General features: G+C 34.7%; 1 protein-coding gene across 2 annotated transcripts in view; it reads right to left on the bottom strand.

The window, feature by feature from the left end:
* The window catches only part of Alk (Anaplastic lymphoma kinase), a 50,991-nt gene extending 48,225 nt beyond the window's left edge, over positions 1-2,766 (bottom strand). For both annotated transcript variants that reach the window (XM_069042233.1, XM_069042231.1), the window contains exons 1-2: positions 2,524-2,766; positions 1,370-2,160 (exon numbers count right to left, since the gene is read on the bottom strand). In XM_069042233.1, coding sequence (XP_068898334.1) covers positions 1,370-2,063 — 694 coding nt within the window. In that variant the 5' untranslated portion in view covers positions 2,064-2,160; positions 2,524-2,766. The remainder of the gene's footprint in view (positions 1-1,369; positions 2,161-2,523) is intronic.
* Positions 2,767-23,942: the final 21,176 nt, after the last annotated feature.

A 23,942-nucleotide genomic window follows, 5' to 3' on the forward strand; every position in this document is an offset into this window, starting at 1 on the left:
AGTCTAGTCTTTAGTCTAGTATTTAAATAATAAATTACGAAATGTTTATTGAGTCAATTACCGGGTTATCAAAAATGATCTTGGTCAAAGGTGGTCATGGATTTTTAAATAATTGTCGAAACATTTGCGTCAATCATTTTTTGAATGTCAAAATTTGTCAAACAGTTTTATTTTCTGTTTTTTTTCCCACACTTTGCAGAATGCCAAAGGATCTTTATGCATGCCTTACAAATTGTGTTGGTGTGTTTCGCGAAACTGGCTCTGTGACCCATAAAAAAGGTGCTGGAAGGCCAATCGTTCGTACCGAAGAAATCGTCATACGAAATACATTGAGATGGACGTTTTCCAATCGATGATCACCTTTGACCAAGATAATTTTTGATATGTTTGATTACTTTTGTAATTACAGTTTTTAAAATTAGCTGCATCCAAAAAACTACCAGGATAGCTAAAGAAAACATTCCATAAGATACACTGATTTTTTGCGGAGTTATATTTTTGTGAAAAAGTAATAAACAGAAGATAATCAAAATAGTTACTTTGCCATGTACCTACTTAAGAATTGTAAAAAAAATTAATTTACATTCTTATGCAATATCTACATAATTATTGTGTCCATGACATTCAAATATTTAAATCAATGGTTATTAGCCCCATCGCCAAGAGAATCATATTCAGCAAAAACTCAAAGTCTTTGTGGAAAAGTCCATGCTTTTTGTAGTTGCATATAAAAAATGAATTGTGTACAAAAAATTTAAAAATGCCTCCAGTCGGTCACAAATTACACTTCTTTGTCAAAAATAAATAACTTGGTATTGAATTATTTGTAAGAAATACATTACACAAGGTTTCAATGACATACCGCTTGTACTGAATTATAGGAAAAGCTTTGCAAATAAAGTTCAATCAAAAAATTTCAACACATTTTAAAATACACCATTAACATCAAATACAAATAATCCGGATTTCTTTTTTGCAATTTGTAGCTTTGGCATAACGGTGTTGTGCTACACGTATCGCATATTTATATTAATTCTTAAAATGCCACCAACTGCATTGGTTATAAAAATGTTTCTACTTTATTAAAAAAAAAAATAGTTCCTGAAATGAAATTAATTTGTATAAGTATTCTTACTTACTTCCTCTCAGAATGATTATTTTTTATTTAATTCGAACTAAGCGTTCACTTGATTGTTTAACACACTTACAATTATTATTTAAGAACTAAAATAATAAGCAAATAGCTGCAAATTGTTGACTAGACAAAAAAATTTCATTTATATCTGGTAGATACTTACGAGTATATTATTTTACCACAAACACATTTAATTTACTTATTTTTAAGTGCAAATAACGTAAAATGACTTACCAAACTCATTGGAACCGGCATCTACTCTGGGTCCTGTGTCATTTTCCGAGAGTTTACTCCCTGAGGTCACGAAAAAGCCGTTGGCAATATCTTTTCTCCATGTCCATTTGCACTCAGTTTCAAAATCACAATCCGTATCGGCAGGTTCGGCTTCTTTATGTTTTTCTTCGTTATGCTGATGATGTAAAAGCCGAATTTTGTCGTTCTTTTTGTTATACAATTGTTCAGTATTAATACCACCAAAGTGGGAGTCATCTTGTACTCTTTTTGGAACTCCTGTATAATTGGGTTCTAACCTAGGATTAGCATCTGCAGCCATTAGCTCTTCTTTCTTTTTTTCCTCATTTAGTCTTTTATAAAGGTTAGATAAACTTCTTTCTGGAGCCTTTCTTTTGTAACGGTGGGTGGATTCATAAAAAGAATCCTCAAATATGTCTTTCATTTGTTGTTCTATATTGCTAAAATTTGGACGTTTGATTGATTTTATACCTAAATCAGTGCCATGTTTTGTTATTGTTTCAGCACCATTTGTAGTTACGCTAATATCTAAGTTATTTTGTGGAGTTTGTCTTGAATTTAATCGAGATAGTTCCTTATGTTCGATGTTAGAGTTAGAGTCTAAACTCTTGCACCCATTTGTTCTGTTTTGAAGTAAAAATAGTAACGTAAAGAGCATTCTACTATTAACAGCCATATTTTTTTGTTTTTATACACCTCTTCTTATCGTTAAATTTCGCTTTAACTTGTGCTTTAACAATGTCATTTCCTTAATTAATTTATATTAAAACAACCTGAAAGCCACAGTAAAGATTAATTTTAATTTAATAAATGTTAGACAACTATCGTCAAAGATATACATATAATTTAAATATATTTTTTGGATAAGATCCAAAAGGTATCACCATGATTCGACGAGAAATCAGCTTTTCTTGTTGAAGGCATTTAAACTGTTGCCTTATACAAAATATTTTAAAAAATCTCTTAAAGGCTCGCTTGAGAGCCCCAAGGTATGTTTTAACTGTTGTATCTTCAATGGTTGCGAAAGAAACCAAATAACACCGACAATAACAAACAGTAACAAATTGTAATATTTTCCAGAACAATACCATCAACATTAACACTTAGATTTAAAATTGAAAATAAAAAATAGGTACCTTGACAGAGTATTACGCCATACGAACACACCACATTTTAAAATTTTTGTGTTTTTTCTTTAATTGTATGTTATTCTCTCACTGTCAACACTACGCACACACTTGTGTTACGGTGTATACTCGTCGGCGGTGCCTTTAATTTTAAAATTGCGATCATTAGGCAGAGAGACGTAAAAATATCTTGGTACAACCCATCTCGACGTATGTGCGTTAGCCAAATTTTCTACGAGATAGGTATATACATTTAAATTTACAAGACTGAGACAGAGATGTTTTATCGATTTTCCCTCCGTTGTGTGATAACTTGCCAGCCACATTAGAAACGAGATGAGACCAACCAGGGACATCTGCCGGGATGCTGCAGAGGCATAACTTCAATATCAATAAAGGTGAAACATTTTAAACGAACTATTTACAACTAATTTGGATTCGTTTTAGTGTAAAATATTTTTTAAGGAAAAAACTATTAAAATATAAATAGTTGTATAAAACACAAAAGGAAAAAGTGACGCAAAATTTGAATGTTTCCAGATTTCGCTTCTCCACTACAGAGAATATTTGGAAGTTAAAAATAAAATTGATTTAATTATCCTACTATCTTAAATGCTTAAAATTTAGGGTTAATATTAAAAAAATTAGGAATCGAAATGCAAACTTGTAGATACAATGTAACTACTGTATCTACCTACATAGTTTTTAGATAAAAAAAAAGAATGTTAAGGTAAAATTGTAATATAACTATGGATGCAAATGCTTAATCCAATAACATAAAATAATAATTTGAACGCAAGAAATTGGGTTTTTGTTGTCTTTTAGCCGACGTGTTTGTTTTTTTCTAAAGTTAGTGGTTTAGTTGGGAAAAAATAAAATAAATCACGTAATCTAATAAAGATAAATTTAAACCATTAACTGTAGATATGTATTAGTATGCAAACAAGAATTTGATACTTAGGCAAATATCTCCAGAAGTATTCTGTAGAAGTTGGGTTAGAAAAGACTAAAAAAAGCGGTGGATCCAAAACTCCTAAAAACGATAAAAGTGAACACACTAACACAGAAACAAGAATGACTGACATTCTATATCCTAAAATAAGAAGAGAAGTGGTGGCTAAGATTGAGATTGTTTTTCGAAGATGTTTCCCGAAGAGTTGACCCTTGGGTATCAAATTTGAAGCATTTTACAAGATACTTACAACAACAAATGAAGACTAATTAACCCGAAGATAGTATAAAATGCAACTATATAGCCTGTCCCAGAACTGCGTTCTCATAGAAAACAGGCATGTGCCGACAACAAAAAAGACTCCAAGATGACTAAAATAAATTTTTGGCGCTCCCATTAATCAGCCCCTCGGCTGCGCCATCGTGGCCGAAACTAGTTGTAAATAACTACATATAACTATTTCCTGTAGTTCACATAACTGACAGCCTTTTCACAATGGCGTTAACTTTACGTCGATGTTAAAACGTTAATGTTAACGATGAATCTAGAAATTCAAAATTCCCAGAAATGTTCCCGATTCTTAACGTAACATTCTAACATTAGCCAATGGAAATAATAAAAAAAGAATTCGTACAATTAGAAGAATTTTTAAGATGTGTTTTGAAAATGCCTTCATTGATGTCAATTGATTCAAAGCATTCTATATTATAAATAAAAATGTTTTTTAAATAACGTCTAACATTATTGTGAAAAATAAACTTAATTTTTGTTTATAACATAATATTAACGTTAACCTTACCTTTAACATCACGTTAAAACTATAACGTGATTGTGGAAGAGCCTTTAGTTACAAAGTTTTTAATTTCACCACAAGCTCGTCCTCAGGTATTTATTGTAAAAAAAGTCGGAAAGGTTGCTGGACAGCAAGAATAATTATTGATATCGCAACAATCAGAGAAAGTTTACTTGGAATTTTGACGTTTTCTGATGTGGATTTTTGTTGACATTGTATGACTTGATAATCGCAAAAATTTGCTATTTGACTTAATTACTTAATTACATATCTAAGTTCAGTTTTATATACAGGTGTTCCCGATATAAGCTGCCAAAAAAATTCTGGGTCATTGAAGGATTTAACAAGTCTGGAAAACCCCTTTTTATTAGGTCCAAAATAATGGGGATAAATTAACCCCTATCCACACTCATTCGACGCTGCTGACCACAAAAATACGTATTATCCGTTCACGATTATTTCAAATTCGGACTGTCTATGAAAATCTGACATTTTAGTTGGCAATATTGTGATTTGGCATAATAAATCTATTTTAGGTTATAATTGAATTACACTAAATCAATTAGGGAATTGACAACAAGACGAATATTTAATAACGAAACGTCATATGACAGGACCTGACGCCAATCTAACAAAAAAATATCGTGGCCTCCTGCGTGTTTAAAATAATCGTGAACGGCATATACCTAGTCACGAACTAATTGTTGGTGTTTGTAAGTGTGACAGTATCTAAGCAACATACCTGAATCGTTTGTGACAAATCTGACAAATTGAATTAAATTAATGACATTTATTGAAAACGCTGTACACTGTGTGTGTGTGTTAATTCACCAGGTTATTTAGGTACAAAAGCTGATTTTGTAGCCTGAGATAAATGATCTGTGAATAATAAATAAAGTGGTGTTCCTCAATGTGTAAATAAACGTAGAGCTTGTGTGTGCAAAATTGTGGAAGAACAGTGTAATAAAAGTATCGTCTTAATTGTGGTTAAACAGTCAAAATAATGTATTGAATAAATTATTTACATTTTACATACTGGTACTTTCAACTTTAACTAAGAATAATATAGTCGTTTTCAGTGACATCCGTGCTGTCAATATGACAGTAGGTTGGCATTATTTGCTGTTTCAGTTTAGTAATTTTCAATTTTCTAATTTGGCAATTTACCTTGACGCGACAAATTGACAAATTCAAATTATTATCTATCATTTCTAACAAATCAAAGAAAATATGTAGTCTGATTTGCATTCCGAGGATGACATAGTTCAACTATCTTTTACACCATGTTGAAGACTGAATTTTATTATTTATTGTTGATGTTTCACGAAATATAAATTTTCTTTTACCATAACCTCAATTTCTTGTTTGACATTTTTTTAACTAGGATTTGCTTATACTCTGAATATTGATTATGGATTTGTGTGTACAATCTGCACCAACATATTAAAAATGACACTGACAGCACGGATGTCGTTGAAAACGACTATAACTAATAAAAGGTAACTGTAAACTAGATTAGAAAAATTATTTTATAATAAATGTTCTATGTGCCTTCCCTTGGCATTTATACACAAATGAGTTCGCCGACGCCGGTACTAATTTTCATAAACAGAACTCAGCATTCCCGGAGTTGGTCTTCTGTATTTATTTCAACTTCGTATACCAAATCTTTCGTCTGGCCCCAAAAATAAAAATCCAAAGGGATGAGATCGAAGGATCGGGGACATCATCGTAGTGGAACCAGTCAGAAAGTCTCACATAAACGCAGATGTACCTCCACAAAAGTAGAACGGGACGGAAGGACTCCTTCAGGAAAACGCTCACAGTCGCCTTGCCGCTCTTGAATTACCACGTGTGCTTCACCATAGACCATAGAGTAAATGCAAATCGGCATCTTCTTGTTTTGTGAATTTCGTAACTTTTTGTAGAATTTAAAATTAAACTGGACAAATGTCATAGGTGTTACAGGTACCGTTGCTAAAGAAATTGCAGCCAAGCAACCAGAATTACCTTTTTAAACCCGATTAACTCATTAGCGTACAGCAAATTTTGACCAAATTTTGAATTATTTTTATCTCGAAAACGAAAAGACTTTTATTAGAAATAATTTTTGTGTATGAGTTCTACTCATCGTCACCTATTACAGGATTTCTTCTAGCAGGTTATATCGGGACCATCTGTATTGGGTGATTCAAAATGATTGTGGATAAATATGTACGAAAATGTATGTGGCAACTTTGTCAGTAGGATAGAGTTGACATTTCTTTGACAATTCATAGTCGCGCAATTTTGAAAATTGTCAAGTCAATGTGTAATGGTATAAAAAAAATCAAAAGTACTATCGGCGCCATCGAAATGTGAACGCCAAATTTTCCTAGTGTGTGTTGTAGCATCAATCATAGGCGTGCGTTAATGTGTCAGATTTGTGACAATTTTCACAAACATAATTTGTCAACAGATTTAATTTATTTTTAAACAATATACATGCCACGACACTTGACCGATATGGGAAAAGCGAGGGCTGTTGCCAAACTCGAGGAAAATTGTAAAATTGTAATAGAAAGTTATAGGTAATATGTAGAAATCTTTTCTTAACTTTCATACATATAGTACGCCACTGAACAAAGTTTTATTTAATGTAGAACAAAACAGAAGACGTTTCTATGGCACCAGAAATTCGTTCACATTTCGTTGGCGCCGATAGTACGCGTATGAAATGTCATACAAATGTCAACTCTGCCCCACCTACACAGTTTTCGTACATAGTTGCCATATTTATCCACAATCATTTAGAATCACCCAATGACAGAATATACAGTGAGCGGCAAAAGTATGGAATAAATTCATTAAAAATTGGGTGGTATTTAACTGTTTACCAAATTTACCAAATTTATTCATACAAAAAAATACTTTCGTTTCCCAAAAATACTAAATGGTCACCAAAATTAAGACCATACATAATCCTAGAGCGATAACTAGATATTGACATCCTGCTAGTTTCTTATATTATTTGCTACTAAAAATAACTTTTGTTGCCTAAAAATGCTATATGTTCACCAAATTGTATTCCATATTTAATTCTGAAATGATAACCAGATATTTTTATTTTTATTAGTGTCTTATATTTATACAGTAAAAACAAACTCTTTGTTTCACAAAAATACTAAATATTTACTATATTTTATACTATATTCAATTTCAAATGGATACCCAGATTTAGACTTCTTATTAACCTCTCATACAGAGTGTCTCATAATTAAAGCATTTCGACTCCAAAGTGTTGCAGGGAGTATACTGTGAAGCAAGTAAGAACTTGTTGAAAAAAGTTTTGAATAATTCTTAAGATGATATAACCCTTCTAACTTTGTTCAATACAGCAACCGCATTCCTTACCTTATAATTTTCAGATCAACGCGTTGCTAAGATATGTACAAAAATATGCCTAGGTTGATACCAGTTCGACTTATCTGTATCCAAGATAACAAAACAATAATCTAGCCCAATTGCCGTCTCTTTTTGAACAAAAATTGCAAAAATTAAATATTTTTTTACTCCGCGATAACGCTACTTTTCTAAGATAATTTTTTGCATCATTATTTTCTCACGATAAATAAAAATAAACGGCAAACATTCCTAATTTCTATTTGAAGAAAATTTGATACAAACTCTACACCTTCAGTATCTTTGTAAGGAGGGGTCGCCCGAATTTTATATAGTATGTATATCAATTGTAAGAAAAATCTATCAATGTTTTATTAGGTCTCGTCTCAATAAGGACATAGAATGCAAAAGAATTTCGTAATCGAGTATCAGCCAACGTTTTTTTCGAAAACTGCACAGCTCCACATTAGCGGAAACTAAAAAAAATGTACTTATCTACAATTATCTTGATGTTTTAAATTTGGAATGCTCTGACCAACTAATAATGATAGCAACCGTCAAACAAACGATATAACTTCTAATTTTGTAAGGTTTGGTTGCGATTTTGGGCGAATTACTGGTGTTTAATAAAATAAAGTAGAAAAAACAAAAATGAGTTCCGAAAGTGATGAAGATGATCTGCCTTTGGATGTACCTATTAGAAACGGCACGAAGTGCAGTTTCTAGTTTTATCCCGGAAAAGCCTTCTCGACAATAAGAATCTGCTTAGAAGGATTTCATGAATTGGTGTGGCTTTAAGAAATTAAAGAACGTGTCTGAAAGTGTGATACTGGCCTATTTAGAATATAAAGCTAAGAAATTGCGAAATTGTGACCTCTTCTTTAATCAAAAATTGCTGAACGTAAAAATCTTTTTTGTTCTAGATTGTATAGTCCTGACAAAATAAATGTGAATCCTGACTTTATTAAGTCAAATTATTTAACAACATGTTCAAATCAAAATGTAAAGAAAACAATAATAAAGATTTATGATGGGAAACAGATGGTTATCCACCACCAAAGTTGCTGGTAGAATTTCGAAAACTCGCTGTATTTATATACGTGCCCCTTTTCGAGAACGACCTACCATAAATCTTTATTATCGTTATCATGTTGTTAAATAATTTGACTTAATAAAGTCAGGATTCACATTTATTTTGTCCGGACTATAAATCCAGTGAACAAAAAACAGTCACTTTGACAACCGATTTAGGTCATGTAAATGTTAATAATTTTTTTATCAGTTTTCGAAAAAGTAGTTTTTTGAGCAAGTGCTTAATATAAATGGATAGCGTGAATATTAATATTTGCAGTGAAGGCGCGTAACGTGAGGGTTCCACATTTGGTGAACATTTAGTAAAATCGGTAAACATACTCGTATAGCATTTAGAATGCAAGCAACAGTAAAACAATACGAAACATTGCTATTTTGGTGACACTGTTCTCATTTTCCAAAGTATCATTATTTGATGTCCACTAAGAATTTTTGATGTTAATTTAATTTTTTGGAGGACAGCGCTAGGGGTGTATAATTTAATTTGGTGAACATTATATTAATACCCTTAAAAATTAAACAAAAGTGTTTTCAAAAAAATCTTTGGACGGGTCAAGTTTAGTTTATAAAAATACATGTTTTAGTATAAAACAAAATTCCAAGCAGTCAATTATTTTTTAGTGATGACGTCATCGATATACAGTATTTTTTAAATGACAATCCCCTATTTTTATGATCCGGATGATTTTGTCTTTGCGGAAATTGTTCACGGTAAGTACAACCTTGCTGCTTCACGTGCATTATTCCCACATCGTGCAAAAGTACGAATCATATCTACGTACTCAGAGGAAGAATACATATTAATTGATACACTTGAATTAAATGTCGCAGCGAAATTGTATAATAAATGTCAAACTGACGTAAACAATCATTCTAATAACTGTAGTGGACCAAATCTAATGGACAGAATTATAGAGGTTTACGGATAAAAAGGAAACCTAGGCAACGCAAAATTGCGATTATTCCACCTTAATGGTGCTCAACTCTGATTGGTCACCTTCAGAATGTCTTTTCTCGGTTATGATTTGAGATAGGACTTTTTTTCTTCAAAATACACGTTAATATATTCGCCTTAAGGCTCCCTTTTTTCTCTGGGGAAGTGGGGAGCCAGTTCTGGGACACCCTGTATAACTAAATATATGTATAACATTTTCAGTTTATATACCTAACTTGACATCTGTCAAAAATAACCTCAAAATTTACAATTAATTCATGTTTTTCAAAATTTTTGCCTAAACGAACACGAAAAATGTTGTTGCACCTCGGCCAAAAATTGCCTTTTGTCCTTGTCTGTTTCCTGTTAAAATAATATAGTTTAATGAAGTTGGTCATGAAATACGTTACGTTAGAAAATATAAAGATAGCTGAGAGCTGCGTCTCTACAATAAATAAAAGTTTTGTTTTTGAGCTTGTCAGAAAATCACAATAAATGTAATCGGTTTCCTTAAAAAAGATATTAAAGTGATTCATAAAGAACACGAAATATTGTTTTCATTAAGAGAAAAACCTCAATAGGTTATGGGACCAGTGTACGCAAGTCACTAAAGCAGAGACTAAAGTAAAGTGCGTGGAAAAGAACACGTTCTAGTTTTTCTCGTGAATCACGTTGAGAGTGTTTTTTGGGAGTCTCGCAGTCTCAGCATTTCGAAGATGGAGCTAGCGAAACACATAAAACCCCTGGCTGGTGAAACAGATTGGCCGATTTGGAAGAGGAAAATACGTGACTTGTTGGATTATCACGAAGGAGCTCTAGATGCCATTGATGGGAGGTTAGTGAAACCTGAGCCATTGCAAGTTGGTGCTGAAGACAATGTTGTCAAGGAGCACAAGATGAAGAGCGATTTTTTTCGTAAGGCAAACAGTTATGCAAAATCTATGATCTCTAGTTCCGTGACTGACACAGTTTATCAAAAGATAATGAATAAAGATACAGCGCATGAAGCGTGGGAAGCGTTAAAGTTGAATTTTGAGGCGTCATCCAAAGATCAGCTGTTCAAAATATGTACCGAGTTTTTTGCGTTCAGTTGGATTAACGGAGAGGATGTTTCGACCCACGTTGCAAAATTGAAAAATTTGTGGTTTGAGTTAAGTAACGGATTGAAAGCCAAAAATGAGAATGCACTTCCAGATTTAATTTTAGTTTGCAAAGTTTTGCAAATTCTACCGGGTGACTTCGAAAATTTTAGATCCAGTTGGATGCTATTGTCGAAAAATGAAGAAAAGACTTTTGAAGAGTTAATCACCCAATTGTGCATGTATGAAAGAAACTTTAGAAAGACCACAGGGGGCGCTACCGGAGCTGCCTTTCTAGTGAAAAGCGAAAAGAAGAAATCGAAAAAGTCGAAAGAGAATGATATCTGCAATTATTGCAAGAAGAAGGGACATTGGGTGAAAACGTGTTACAAGTGGATTGCTAACGGACGACCGCAGAAGAACGCCCCACAGAGCAACTCCCTGGATACAAACATAGCTTTATATGTCATCAGCGAAGATATCCTTAAAGTGGAAACGAATTCATCAGGATGGTGGATTGATAATGGAGCCACGAAGCATGTAACAAATTGTCCGGACCTGTTCATTGAGTTCCACGAGTTTCAGAGCCCCTGCGTCATTAAGGCAGCTGGTCAAGAAGCTCTCAAGGCCATCGGGAAAGGAACTATTCAGATCTGGTCCTTTACTGGATCTAATTCTCTGAAGATGACTTTGAACGATGTCTGGCTTGTTCCACAGATTTCGAAAAATTTATTTTCTGTTCTAGCAGCTCAAGACAGAAATGACAACAGCAGATTCCTTTCAACAGTGACTGAATGCTATTTAGAAGTTAATGGAAAAACGGTGCTGTGCGGAAGTCGTGTCAAAGGTGGAACACTGTACAAGGCAGCCATCGAACCAGTCATGCCAGGGAAAGAAGAGAGGGTCAGTATTGCAAAAGCAAGCAATTCGACACTACAGTTGTATCATGAGAGATGGGGTCATCAAGACAAGCAACACGTAAGACAGATGCTTAAGAGTGAGTTGGGTATCGACGTGAAGCTAGTAAGAGATATTTGTGAGCCCTGTGTTTTTGGCAAAGCACATCGATTACCTTTTGGCACCAGAGTAAAGACAACGAAACCAGGAGAACTGTTTTCAACTGATGTTGTAGGACCATTTTGTGAATCATTCAGCAAAAAGCGATTTCTAGTTGTATTCAAAGATAGTTACACGAAGTTTCGCTATGGCTTTGTGATGAAACAAAAATCAGATGTTAAAGTAGTGTTAAAACAGTTTTTAGCACACGCGAAAACACTCGGACACAACATTCAAGAGCTACTTAGTGACAACGGAGGAGAATTTGACTGTGAAGAGGTCAAACGTATTTTATCAGAGAACGGAATTTTGCAGAGACTGACAGCACCATACACGCCCGAGCAGAATGGCGGCAGTGAACGCGAAAATCGCACTATAGTTGAGATGGCAAGGACCTTCAAATACTCGAACAGTGAAGTTGAATTTCCAGATGCGATATGGGCAGAGCTAGTGACCTCAGCAATTTACATCTTAAATAGGACAGGAAAGTCGTCAAAAGATGGAGTTAGTCCTTATGAATTGTGGATGGGAAAGAAACCAAGAATCAAACATCTGCGTATAATTGGATCTTCCTGCTACGTCCACATTCCAGCCGAAAGAAGAAGGAAAATGGACAAGAAAGCAGTAAAAGGTTACCTCGTTGGATATGATGGAGATGAGCGTTATCGAATTTATATTCCCAACGACAACAAAGTTATCCTGTCAAGAGACATTCAATTCCAAGAAAGAATTAATGATTGTATAAGTAAGATCAAGCTACCTATGAAAGACATCGAGAACGAAGATCAAGTTGAAGAAGGAGACAGACCCGACGAGCAGAAGATAGACACTGAGGGGAAGTCGGCGATCAACTCTGAAGACAGTCAGAAGTTGAGGAAAGCATCAAGAGGTGATGAAGAATACGAGACTAGGAGCGAGCTGGGAGACATCGATGAAGAAGAAGAAACTTCTCAACAGACATCCGGAAGAGTTTTAAGAGATCGATCGACCCTGAAGAAGCCCAAACATCTTGAAGATTACACCATGATAGTAGAGGAGTTTGTAAATCAAGTGACTGAGGATCCTGCTACCTTTGAAGATGCCTTGAGAAGCGAGAACTCAGCTGAGTGGAAAAGGGCCATGGATCGAGAAATAACCTCTTTGAAAGAAAATCAAACTTGGATTTTGACAGATCTTCCACCAGGTGCAAAGGCGATTCCGTGCAAGTGGGTTTTCCGACTCAAGAAAAATCCTGACGGCAGTATCGATAAATACAAAGGAAGACTGGTCGTCAAGGGATTCAGTCAGCGTCACGCCATTGATTACAGCGAAACTTTCAGTCCAGTGGCAAAGATGGGCACAATTCGTTCAATTCTCAGCATCGCAGCAAGTGAGAAGATGCATCTGATACAATTTGATGTATCAACGGCTTTTCTGTATGGAGAGCTTGAAGAAACAGTATTTATGAGGCAGCCACAAGGATATGAGGACGGAACCAGCAAGGTTTGCCAACTTAAGAGGAGTCTCTATGGTCTTAAGCAAGCGCCTAGGTGCTGGAACAAACGTTTTGGAGATTTTCTGCAACGACATGGATTCAAGGCCAGTGACGCTGACCCATGTCTATACATCCGAGAGAGAGGTGGTCGAAAACTCATTCTTGTGATCTACGTGGACGATGGTCTCCTAGCTGCAACAGATCAACGAGAAATGGAAATTTTCATTGAAGAGTTGAAATCTGAATTCAAAATCGTTTCGAAAAAGGCCGATTATTTCTTGTGTCTTGAGATTGAACAAGAAGAAAAGTTCATTAAAATTCATCAGAAGACATATGCAAAGAAAATCTTAGAACGTTTTAATTTTTCAGAATGCAAGCCGGTTTCAACTCCAATGCTCAAGGGCACAGAAATTTCCACATCAGAGAAAGATAATCAAGCACAGAAATTTCCCTATAGGCAGGCAGTTGGAGCTCTGATGTATCTCATGCTTGGCACGAGACCAGACCTGGCGTACAGCGTGGGATTTATTTCGAGAACACTCGAAAATCCAACTCGAGAGGACGTCATAAGAGTCAAAAGAGTCTTCAGGTACATAGCAGGGACCTTGGACCTGGGAATAGTTTATCGGAGCAACGTGAATGAAGGTTTTTTGGACGTCTACAGCGATGCAGATTTTGGAGGATGCACATCAACAGGTCGCTCAACCTCTGGAGTCATTGTAAGGTATGCTGGAGGAGCAATTTCCTGGATGAGTCAACGACAACCAGTTGTGGCAACTTCAACAACTGAAGCAGAAATCATCGCAGCAAACGAAGGAGCCAAAGAGGCAATTTGGCTAAGCAGACTTTTTAGAGGGATCATTCAACTCAGAGATGTTCCCATTATCCAAGTTGACAACTCTGCAGCAGTGAGACTGGCTCAGAATCCCGAGTTTCACCGCAGAACTAAGCACATTTCCATCAAACATTTTTTTATCAGAGAAAAAGTGACAGAGGGAAAACTTGGCGTTCAACAAATCTCTACGGAACATCAAGTAGCAGATATTATGACAAAGCCGCTACCAAAGACACGCCTGGCGATTTTATGTGTGAAAATGGGACTTATGTGAAAAAGAAAGGACTATCGACAGTGAATTTCATGTTTTTTTTTTCAACTATCATTAACTAGGGAAAGTGTTAAAATAATATAGTTTAATGAAGTTGGTCATGAAATACGTTACGTTAGAAAATATAAAGATAGCTGAGAGCTGCGTCTCTACAATAAATAAAAGTTTTGTTTTTGAGCTTGTCAGAAAATCACAATAAATGTAATCGGTTTCCTTAAAAAAGATATTAAAGTGATTCATAAAGAACACGAAATATTGTTTTCATTAAGAGAAAAACCTCAATATTTCCAAGTCTCGGCTGCGCCTCGACTAGAAAACCCAGACTCGGACCAAAAAGATGCACTTTTTGGGCCTTGATACACAAATAACTATTATCAAAGAAGAGGGCATTTGGAAAAGGAAAATAGGAGTATAATAGTTATTTTTGTACTAAGTGCGCAAAATTTTGTTGGCGCATGAGAATGAGTTTTTGGTCGAGACCGTTAGGTCGAGACTTCAAATTCATTCGAATGCGCCAACAAAACAATCATCTTGCGCACGAAATACAATAGTTATTTGTATATCAAGGATGCGAAATCGTACTTTGACGAACCGAGAGAAAAATTGTCGCCAAGGCCGCTGTGCGGCCGAGGCAACAATCTCGAGATCGTCAAAGGATTTCGGTGTAGATACACAACATTTTGTGTGCAACCCGAAAATTTGTAATTATAAAATGAACAAGTAAAATTTCCTTCATTGTCAATAAAAATAAAGTCGGCCTACATGTCGCCATGTCGCTATGGAAACGACATAAATAAAACAATTCACTTTGAGAAAAATTGCAAAAATGTCCGAAGAAAATTACGATATTTCAGTTCCGTGTACTCATCCAGAGTTAAAAAATTATTATAAATTGTGCAGTGTCGCATTTGAAACCTGAAAAATCGAAACGGCAATATGAAAAATGTTACAGTGACTTTGAAACTGATGTAACATGAAGAATGTGAAAACCGTGTCGGATAATGTTGTACTGGCTTATCTATTTATTGGAATTTATTTATTTATTATTAATTTCTGTTATGCTAGGTTGTACAATTCGAGACACGGAATTTCGGGCATCACTGTCAATATACCGTCAAAAAATGTAAAATAGACTTTACATTATTAACCTCAATTTTACCGTTTGCGAGGATTTTGATTGACATGCGATTGATGTGAACAGAAAATAAATTTCAAAATTTGACTTTTGAATGTCACGTTGACAATAAAGAGTGATTTACATGGCAATTTTTTGAAGTGACAGAAAAATGATGCCCGAAATTCCGGATCTCTATCTGTATCATCTGCTCCTTTTTAGGTTATTTTAATCGTGGAAATATCAGGAGCCGTGCAAAGACACAAATAAACCAAAATGTATGTCTGTTGATAACATTCAGGAAATGTTACGAGATATTTCTCTTTTTGATCGGTGTGTATGTGTATGTTTTTGTTTTATATAGATGACAGATCGATAATGGGGATCTTTCTTATCGAATCCTTCTCATCCGGCTGTCTTATTTGAAATTGGCGGAACTTTGAAACCGGATGAAAATTCTGTACTAATAGTGGCCGTTCCTGACACAAAATCAAACTTTAACTGTAACCAATCCAGATTTTGTGAGATTACACCGGAAATATGCAGATAGATATGTTGTAATTGTGATACTAAATAAATATAAAAATGACTTTTACTTTTACGGCTGTCGTCAAGGCAACGGCTGTGAAATTCAATTTCGCGGCCTGTTGTAAGCACGCGAAATGCTCATTTCGCGTACGGTTGCACACAAACACTATTTTTTCTACAACCGCTTTTTAAACTTTTGCTAATTAAATTCATACTTACTACAAAACGATCAGACATTCAAGCTGACCGCTTGCGCTGGAATTTTTGTGTAAAGTTTTCCTTGGATGTTTTAATTTTTTTTCAGTTTTTACGGTGAAAAAAAAATTATTGTGTAAGTGTTTTAGATAGCATTTTATTCACGCAAGAATGTTTTAACGCGAGAGCTTGCTCGAGCGTTTAATTTTCTTAAGTGAATAAAATGCATCTAAAACACGCATGCAATACAACGTTTTATCCACAATCACACTTATTTAGAATCAGAAGCGCCGAAATTTTATCTGATGTCATCTAAAATTAATTTGACATTTGACTCTGACAGCGGCCGTCACCTCAAAAATCATTGAAATTTCGCATTAACTAAAAAAATATCGGGAGGTGTTGAATCGGTTACTATTTTGAGTGTTTTGACTTATAAAACACTAAAATTTTATAGACCACATTAAAGGTTGCCAAGCGATTGTGGATAAAAATATTAAACCATACAAGGAAACTTTTTGACAACTATTTTTGATCTATCAAAAAATGGCATACTTTGTGACTTGATAATGATGCATAAATGTCGCGTTTTTTTGACGGTTGTAGAAAAAATAAATTTTCAAACTGTCAGCTAGAATTGTGTCAAATTTCTATGACAATAATCAAAGGCAAAATGGCAGTAAAGCTTGAACTACATCGAATTTTTCAAAACTGACAGAAATTTGATGTTCCATTTTTTATCCTCCCAAGAGTGCTCAGAGGAATTAAATGGTTATTAAATAGGCTACAAAACGGCTTAATAAATTCACGTATAGCTCTAAGGGCTTCAAGACTAAACTGTTAAAAATATTTTTCATGCCGCCGGCATGAAACAAATTTTTTACTTTTCAAAAATGATTTAAATTTGTCGGCATGAAAAATTTTGTGGATTACACGTCCAGAAAATGTTTTGCGAGTGCTCGTGTTGCTTCGCCTCGGCTAAACCGCCTCGGATACGCAATATCACTCGCACTCGCAAAATATCATTTTCTGGACTTGTGATCCAAATAACTATTTCATGCCGCCAGCCGTTATCGACGGTTTTACATGATTCAAAAGCCGCCGGGAACGTTAAATTCCCGGCCTAGTACTTACAAAAGTGACCTTGACTAAAAATTCGCTAGAGAATGGGCAGACAGCATTGAAGCCAACGGACTCCGTTTCGGCTCAGGGACGCGAGAGTCGCGGGTTCGATTCCGCTTGTGAAACAAATTTTTTACTTTTTAAAAATGATTTAAATTTGTCGCCATGAAAAATTTTGTGGATTACACGTCCAGAAAATGTTTTGCGAGTGCTCGTGTTGCTTCGCCTCGGCTACGCAATATCACTCACACTCGCAAAATATCATTTTCTGGACTTGTCATCCAAATAACTATTTTTTCAAATGGGATTACATACCTACCTACTTTTTTTAGTAATTCTGATAGAGATTTTAATTCTGAAAACAACAATGTATCACAAGTATAACTTCACATAAAAAAAATAACACTAACTTTTGAAACAAATGACGAGAACCAAGCGAAAAGCTATCAAAATGCATTGTATTACAATGTAATAACCAAATTAAGGTAGCTGGAAAAACAAATGACAAATAATAACATGTGGGATTACGCAGATATGCCGCCAATGTTTAGCGCAAAATGGAACATAGACGATAGTAGCGTTTTTTACATTTTTTTTGTGAATTTTTGGTGTTTAATTGTATACTTGTGATACATTGTTGTTTTCAGAATAAAAATCTCTATCAGAATTACTAAAAAAAATATGTAATCCTATTTGAAAATTTTTTTTTTGACAGTTTACCCTTGAAGCCCATGGGGCTATACTTAAATTTATTAGGCCATTTTGTAGCCTATTAACAACCATTCAATTTGGTGTACAGATAATTAAAATCTTCCGATAAATAATGGAGTTATGGACTCGTCTTCTTTTTTGGGGACACCTGTTAATCAAAAGATACACTTCAATTAGATATCAGAGTGAAATTGTCTAACAAATGTCAAGGTGACGTAAATAATTTTTCAAATAAACGAGTTGACTAGATCTATGGCTGAATTATGAAGCTTTTAATAATAATTAAATATAGAGAACCTCGAAATCCCGGCAATGCAAAATTGCGGTCATCCTACCTTGATAGTGCTCAACTCTGATTGGTCAAGTTTAGGATGTCTTTTCTCGATTATCGCTTGAGATAGGACTTTTTTCTTTTTTTTTCTTTAAAGTTCAGATTATCACACTTACTCAAATATTCCCTTTTTTTCTCTGGGGAGCCAGTTCTGGGATACTCTGTATACGAACGAATAGAAGTGATGGATTAAGAGATCTCGAAATAGGGAGAGACTACGTGACCATATACAGGTTGTTTTCGAAGTTGAGGCGTTCCTTTTAACATGTTCTAAAGAGTTTTAGCCAAAATCACCTTAGTAAAATGTGTACGCCAATGAAGATACAAAAAGTTAATTTTTTTGAAATTTTTGAAACCGGTCCTGCTCAAATTTGCGCTGATTTGTTAGAAATTGGAATTGACAAAAAAAATCAAATGAGCATGGACTTTAATCAAAAATACTGTCAGAGTTGTCATCTAATTAGTCGAAATGGCTTTATTATTAGAAAAATAATGAGCTCACAGATATGTTGCAAATGTATGGGCAATGTTATCAGTATCACGTTATCAGAATGCAGCTGCGGCGTCCAGAGAGTACTTTCCGGAAAGACACGACACCATCCTGGGCCGGGTTAGTTATTATTAAATCAAGTAGGTACAGCGGAGAAATGGACAGGACCGGACTCAAAATTTTAGAAAATAATAAAAATATAGAATCAATTATCTCCGTTAATACAAACATTTTACTTAGAAGATTTAGGCTAAAATTCTTAAGAATAATGTGTAGTACCTCGTGTTACAAGTAACGCCTCAACTTCGAAAACATCATGTATAGAACAACCACGTGACAAACAACGAATCACAGGGATCCTCGACTACTGTAATGTGCGTGCTTACAATTTTATAAAAGATCTGTCGTCTATTGAGTCTTGAAAAAGAAATGCACCTCTGCCGCAGCGTTTTTGACTTAATCCTATAAATACATCATAGTCCCATGATATTGCATCAAAGAGCCGAGGAAATTGAGGTAAAGTCAACGCATATGCATTGAATAATGTTACTGAAGAATGGTACAAGGCAAGAAGACAGGAATCAAACTGCGAGAAGAGGTTATCATTTTATCATGAGAAAACTAAACGCTGCCGCTTTCTAAATCTTGTATTTGTAGAAGACAAGATACAACAGGGTTGCCGTTAATTCCACACGTGATTGGTGAAATTATATTTTGATATAATATAAAAAAAGGCGACAGACAGAAAAGGACGCTACTAGGAGTGAACAACCAACTGCCTTCCCAAGAAGAATCTACTACCACTTAGAGATGAACAAAATGGTCTGTTATTTAATATTTCCTACACCCCAAAAAAGCTGTAGACAGGAATGGGTAATATAAGTTACAGAAAGTGTGAAACGTGGTAAATATGACCACGAAAGCTGAGAAAACTGCTTGGACGAATGGTTGCAGCGGATGAATAAACTTAATTAATGCCGAGACATTTCAACTTACTGCAGTCAAGAAGGAATGATACACTTTCAAATGAAGTCTTTGACTTCCTGTGTAGATTCAATAATGTAAAAATATTGGCTTTGATTCCCAACATAACGGTCGTCGTCTGACTCACAATGAATGTGTGACCCTTCATCCGGTCCAATACCGATAATAGTGGAACAAGCTATTGAATGTGACCTTTTATGTAGATGGTAGGCCGAGGAAGACAGTTTATTTTGTTAATGCTTCATCATACTAGGGAGAATTTTATTCAGGGATTCACCACAGCCATTGCACGTGTACCTAACCATCAGTGGCGGCTCGTGACATTTTTGGCTGGGTGGGCAGACATTTTAATACTTCCCTCCACCAATGTTATTATTGTTATTACATATTATATGTTTGGTTATGTTTGTTGTAATTGCTGGATAGGAATTTCTGTGTTAGTCACTGCTAATTGCAGTGTCCAGCAAGAACCTACGGGAAAGGCCAGAAAATCTCTTGCCGGGAAAGGAATTAGGAAGTGTTATTTGTTATTATGGAAGTGATGAGAGTGTTAATATAGTCAACAAAAATAACAAGATTTTCATAAATATAAAACAAAAAATAAATTCTCAATAAAATAAATAAAATAAACCTCCAAAAGTTGATCTCTATATTTTAAAACTGTACTTACTATACGTGACTCGCGTTTGAGAATTTCCCGGAATTTTACGGCTACATATTCTATTTAGAACGTTTGTACGTTTTGTTGATTTTGAAAAAAAAAAAAACGATATTCCTGAAAGTGTTGCAAAAAATATCTATTTTAACTTCTTGAATTTCACCGACCGCATCTTGAAGTACCAAATTTAATCGATGTACATAGCAATGAATAAATAGTGCCTGTGGGGCCGTACTCTTAATTTTTGATTGTAATCCGTTTAATTCGCCCGACATTAAAAATAAATAATCGTATATAGTTCTCCCAGAGCTGCAGCGATTTTATGGCAGGGCAATAGTAATTATTACGCCTGTTAAGATACCGATAAGCGACGTAAACAGACCCCTGTCAGTCATCATTTTCGTTCTATACCTGTCAGTTTACAGGGTAGTATTATGGCGGCCAAAAAATTTTGGCCGTCACTTTCTTGACATTCAAGTAAAGTGTAAATAAACCTTTAGGAATCGTAACCCCACTTCCGATTCTTGTCATTTTGTCAATCAATTTAAACTGTTTGAAGCTCAGATATTCCAAAAATCCGATATGAATGAACAAAATTAGAGCAATCGTACATAGATAACCTGAGGTAAACGTTCTGTGTAGTAGAAATGACAAAATAATTTTGAGTTTTGAAATTTACCACCCAAAAAATAACGTTCACTAACGTCAAAAAATCCGAGAAACCGTTCCTTTATTTCACCATCGTAAGTATATCGAAAAATCACCGATAATTGAGAACGACAGGACAAATCTGTAGTTTCATCAATTTGCCAAGAAAAACAAACAGAATTTTGAATTTCTGACTCTATTTTCCGAGTTATGTAATAGTTAACCGATTCAATTAATTCATTTTGAATTGTTTTTGACATACCGCTAAAAACCGAAGACGATTTTAAAAATTCTTCAAATTTTGGATCATAAGAAGACAAGAATTCCGCGAGTTCCCTATAATTACCGCGATTTGACGAGTCTTCTTTTTCATTGTGACCTCGGAAAGCCAATTCTTGGTTACCCAAAAAAATTGTCATATCGATAAGACGTTTTAATATTTCCCGATTACTTTTTACCTTTTCATTATAATCTAAAATAAAAGTGCGACGTGCTGAATCCAAAGAATTTTCTATATTTTGCTTTCCAAATAATTTTAATTTTAAGGCCGCGTACGTATGATCTTTAGATTTCCCGTGTCTTTCGACCGATTGATGTAACGTCTTCAAATTGTCAACTCCTGTCGTACACCATGGGCTTTTTAATTTGGAATCGTTGAACAAAAGACAAGGCCAGCAAAAAAGTTTACTTTTGATTTCATTACCCGTCAGCCAATGACACTTTCCAAACCACGATGAATTATATAAATTTACGATTAGAAGAATTTTTATTAGTGTTTACTAAGGAATTTAATGAAGGGGTTGGCCTGTCTAATTGTTTAATAAAAACTTTGTCATCGTACGATAATTTATTAAACGCGTTTGTCAATAAATAATTAACCAAATCACCGTTATTTCTTACTAATTCTCGAAGATTTTCCATGACGAATTGACGAACTACCACCACATGTACAAACCACACGATCTACGATCTTAAGTTGTGCGGACGTTACCGATTAGGTACCGATTCTTGACGAAGTTTCAGGGAAGACATGTCTGGCCTGCTAGATATTATAGGAATGAATTTATTTATTATTGCATTAATAGCTTTATGGTTTATTTTAGACATATGCTGTCGCGGACTTTTTTGAAGATTTTTCTCCGATATTCAACTTTCTTTTATAACTCTTTTTTCTATTTTTAAGAATAACCCCAGCGTTTAGCAAAAATTAAATCTTGGTCAAAGAAAAATTGTTTAATATTTTTTTATTTAAAATTAAGTGCATAATTTCTCACAATTACTAGTTATTTCAAATATTATTACACAAAATTTGAAATAAATTAATTGAACAGATTTGGTGAAATTAAATAAAATAAAATGCAATGTACAAATGAATGCTTTTCTACTCAGGCCAGACATGTCTTGCCTGCATTTCTCAAGCTTAAACAAACGTTTCTACTTCGGTCTCTTTCTTTCACAGTTTCGCACGGTTGGCCATAATACGCGTAGAGCTTTCATATTTCAACGAACATCTCTCCGGCAAGACGATGTCCACCCTGAGAAAAATTCGCCTCGGAAATGTTTTGATTTACCTATAAAAACATTTACTTTCTAATAACAAATCATCAAATAACTAATTGATAAATTTAAAAATTAAAATAAAATTAAAAAAATATATGTCGTTTGGTTTTGGGTGAGCACTGCCCACCCTGCCACCCCTGACGAGCCGCCACTGCTAACCATATACATAATATGAAACAGACGCGGACGATATCAGTGGTTGCCAACGTTAGCAGCACATTGCTTGATCCAGTTTGAGCCTATCAACGATAACAAATAAGGGGCATTAATAACCATGCGGAACAAATAGGGTAAGTACTTTATTCTGAACTTGGAAGAATTGGGATGCATACACCTTATTCAATTAGACAGTAGGTAAGTAAAAAAATAGTTTTTCTAACACTAATATCTTATACTGTTTCCATGGTGCACCTTATGTTTCCCATAAAATACGCTTTTCTCTATAAGACACGTCGTCAATAGCAACGTATCTTATAGAGTCATAAAATACGCTCACACATATTATTCATCATTTTTACAGTAATTATAACAAAAGTGAAAAGTACAATTATTGAATTGGAACTGCCACATTAGCTTCGGGCTCTTGTTCCTAACATCTTCTTCTTTAACTTCTGCTGTTTCATCCAATGCAAGGGCCCGGCCATCGAAAACTGTCAATCTTTACATTTTCTTCAAATGATTCTTGCCGTAGTGTGAATTAACTTTTAATGAAGTTCTACACACTTACTATTGGGGACAAATTACTTTAGTCGTCAAAGTCAGTTGACTGACATAAAGTTGTAAAGCAAGCATTAGGACGGTTAACCTTATTTTTTAATACTGTCAACCACTGTCACTGTCAAACTCATCATTGCAAAATGTTAAATACCGAAAAATGGACAACTGAAGGAGATATTCCTAGGAGGAAAAATTGAAAAGGTTTCCACAAGGCAATTTGGCCCATGGACAATCCCCCAGAAATAAGGGAGATGATTCTAAATTTTTGAATGGTGGAAGGTGCCATATTTTTGACAAGAGAAAAGTCAATAATTTGAAATTGTCATCACTATTGACTTGACGTTAATGCTTGGTTTACATTAATTTGTTTTGAAGTGACAGAAGAATGACGACCAAAGTATTTTGTCCCCAATAGTACCCCATATCAAGAAACGCCAAAATGACATCTTCCGTTACCTCCGTGATGCTTTTATTGTTCCGGCCTTGAAACGAAACCTACACCT

This window comes from Tenebrio molitor, chromosome 1 (assembly GCF_963966145.1).
Source record: "Tenebrio molitor chromosome 1, icTenMoli1.1, whole genome shotgun sequence".
Taxonomy (NCBI): domain Eukaryota; kingdom Metazoa; phylum Arthropoda; class Insecta; order Coleoptera; family Tenebrionidae; genus Tenebrio; species Tenebrio molitor.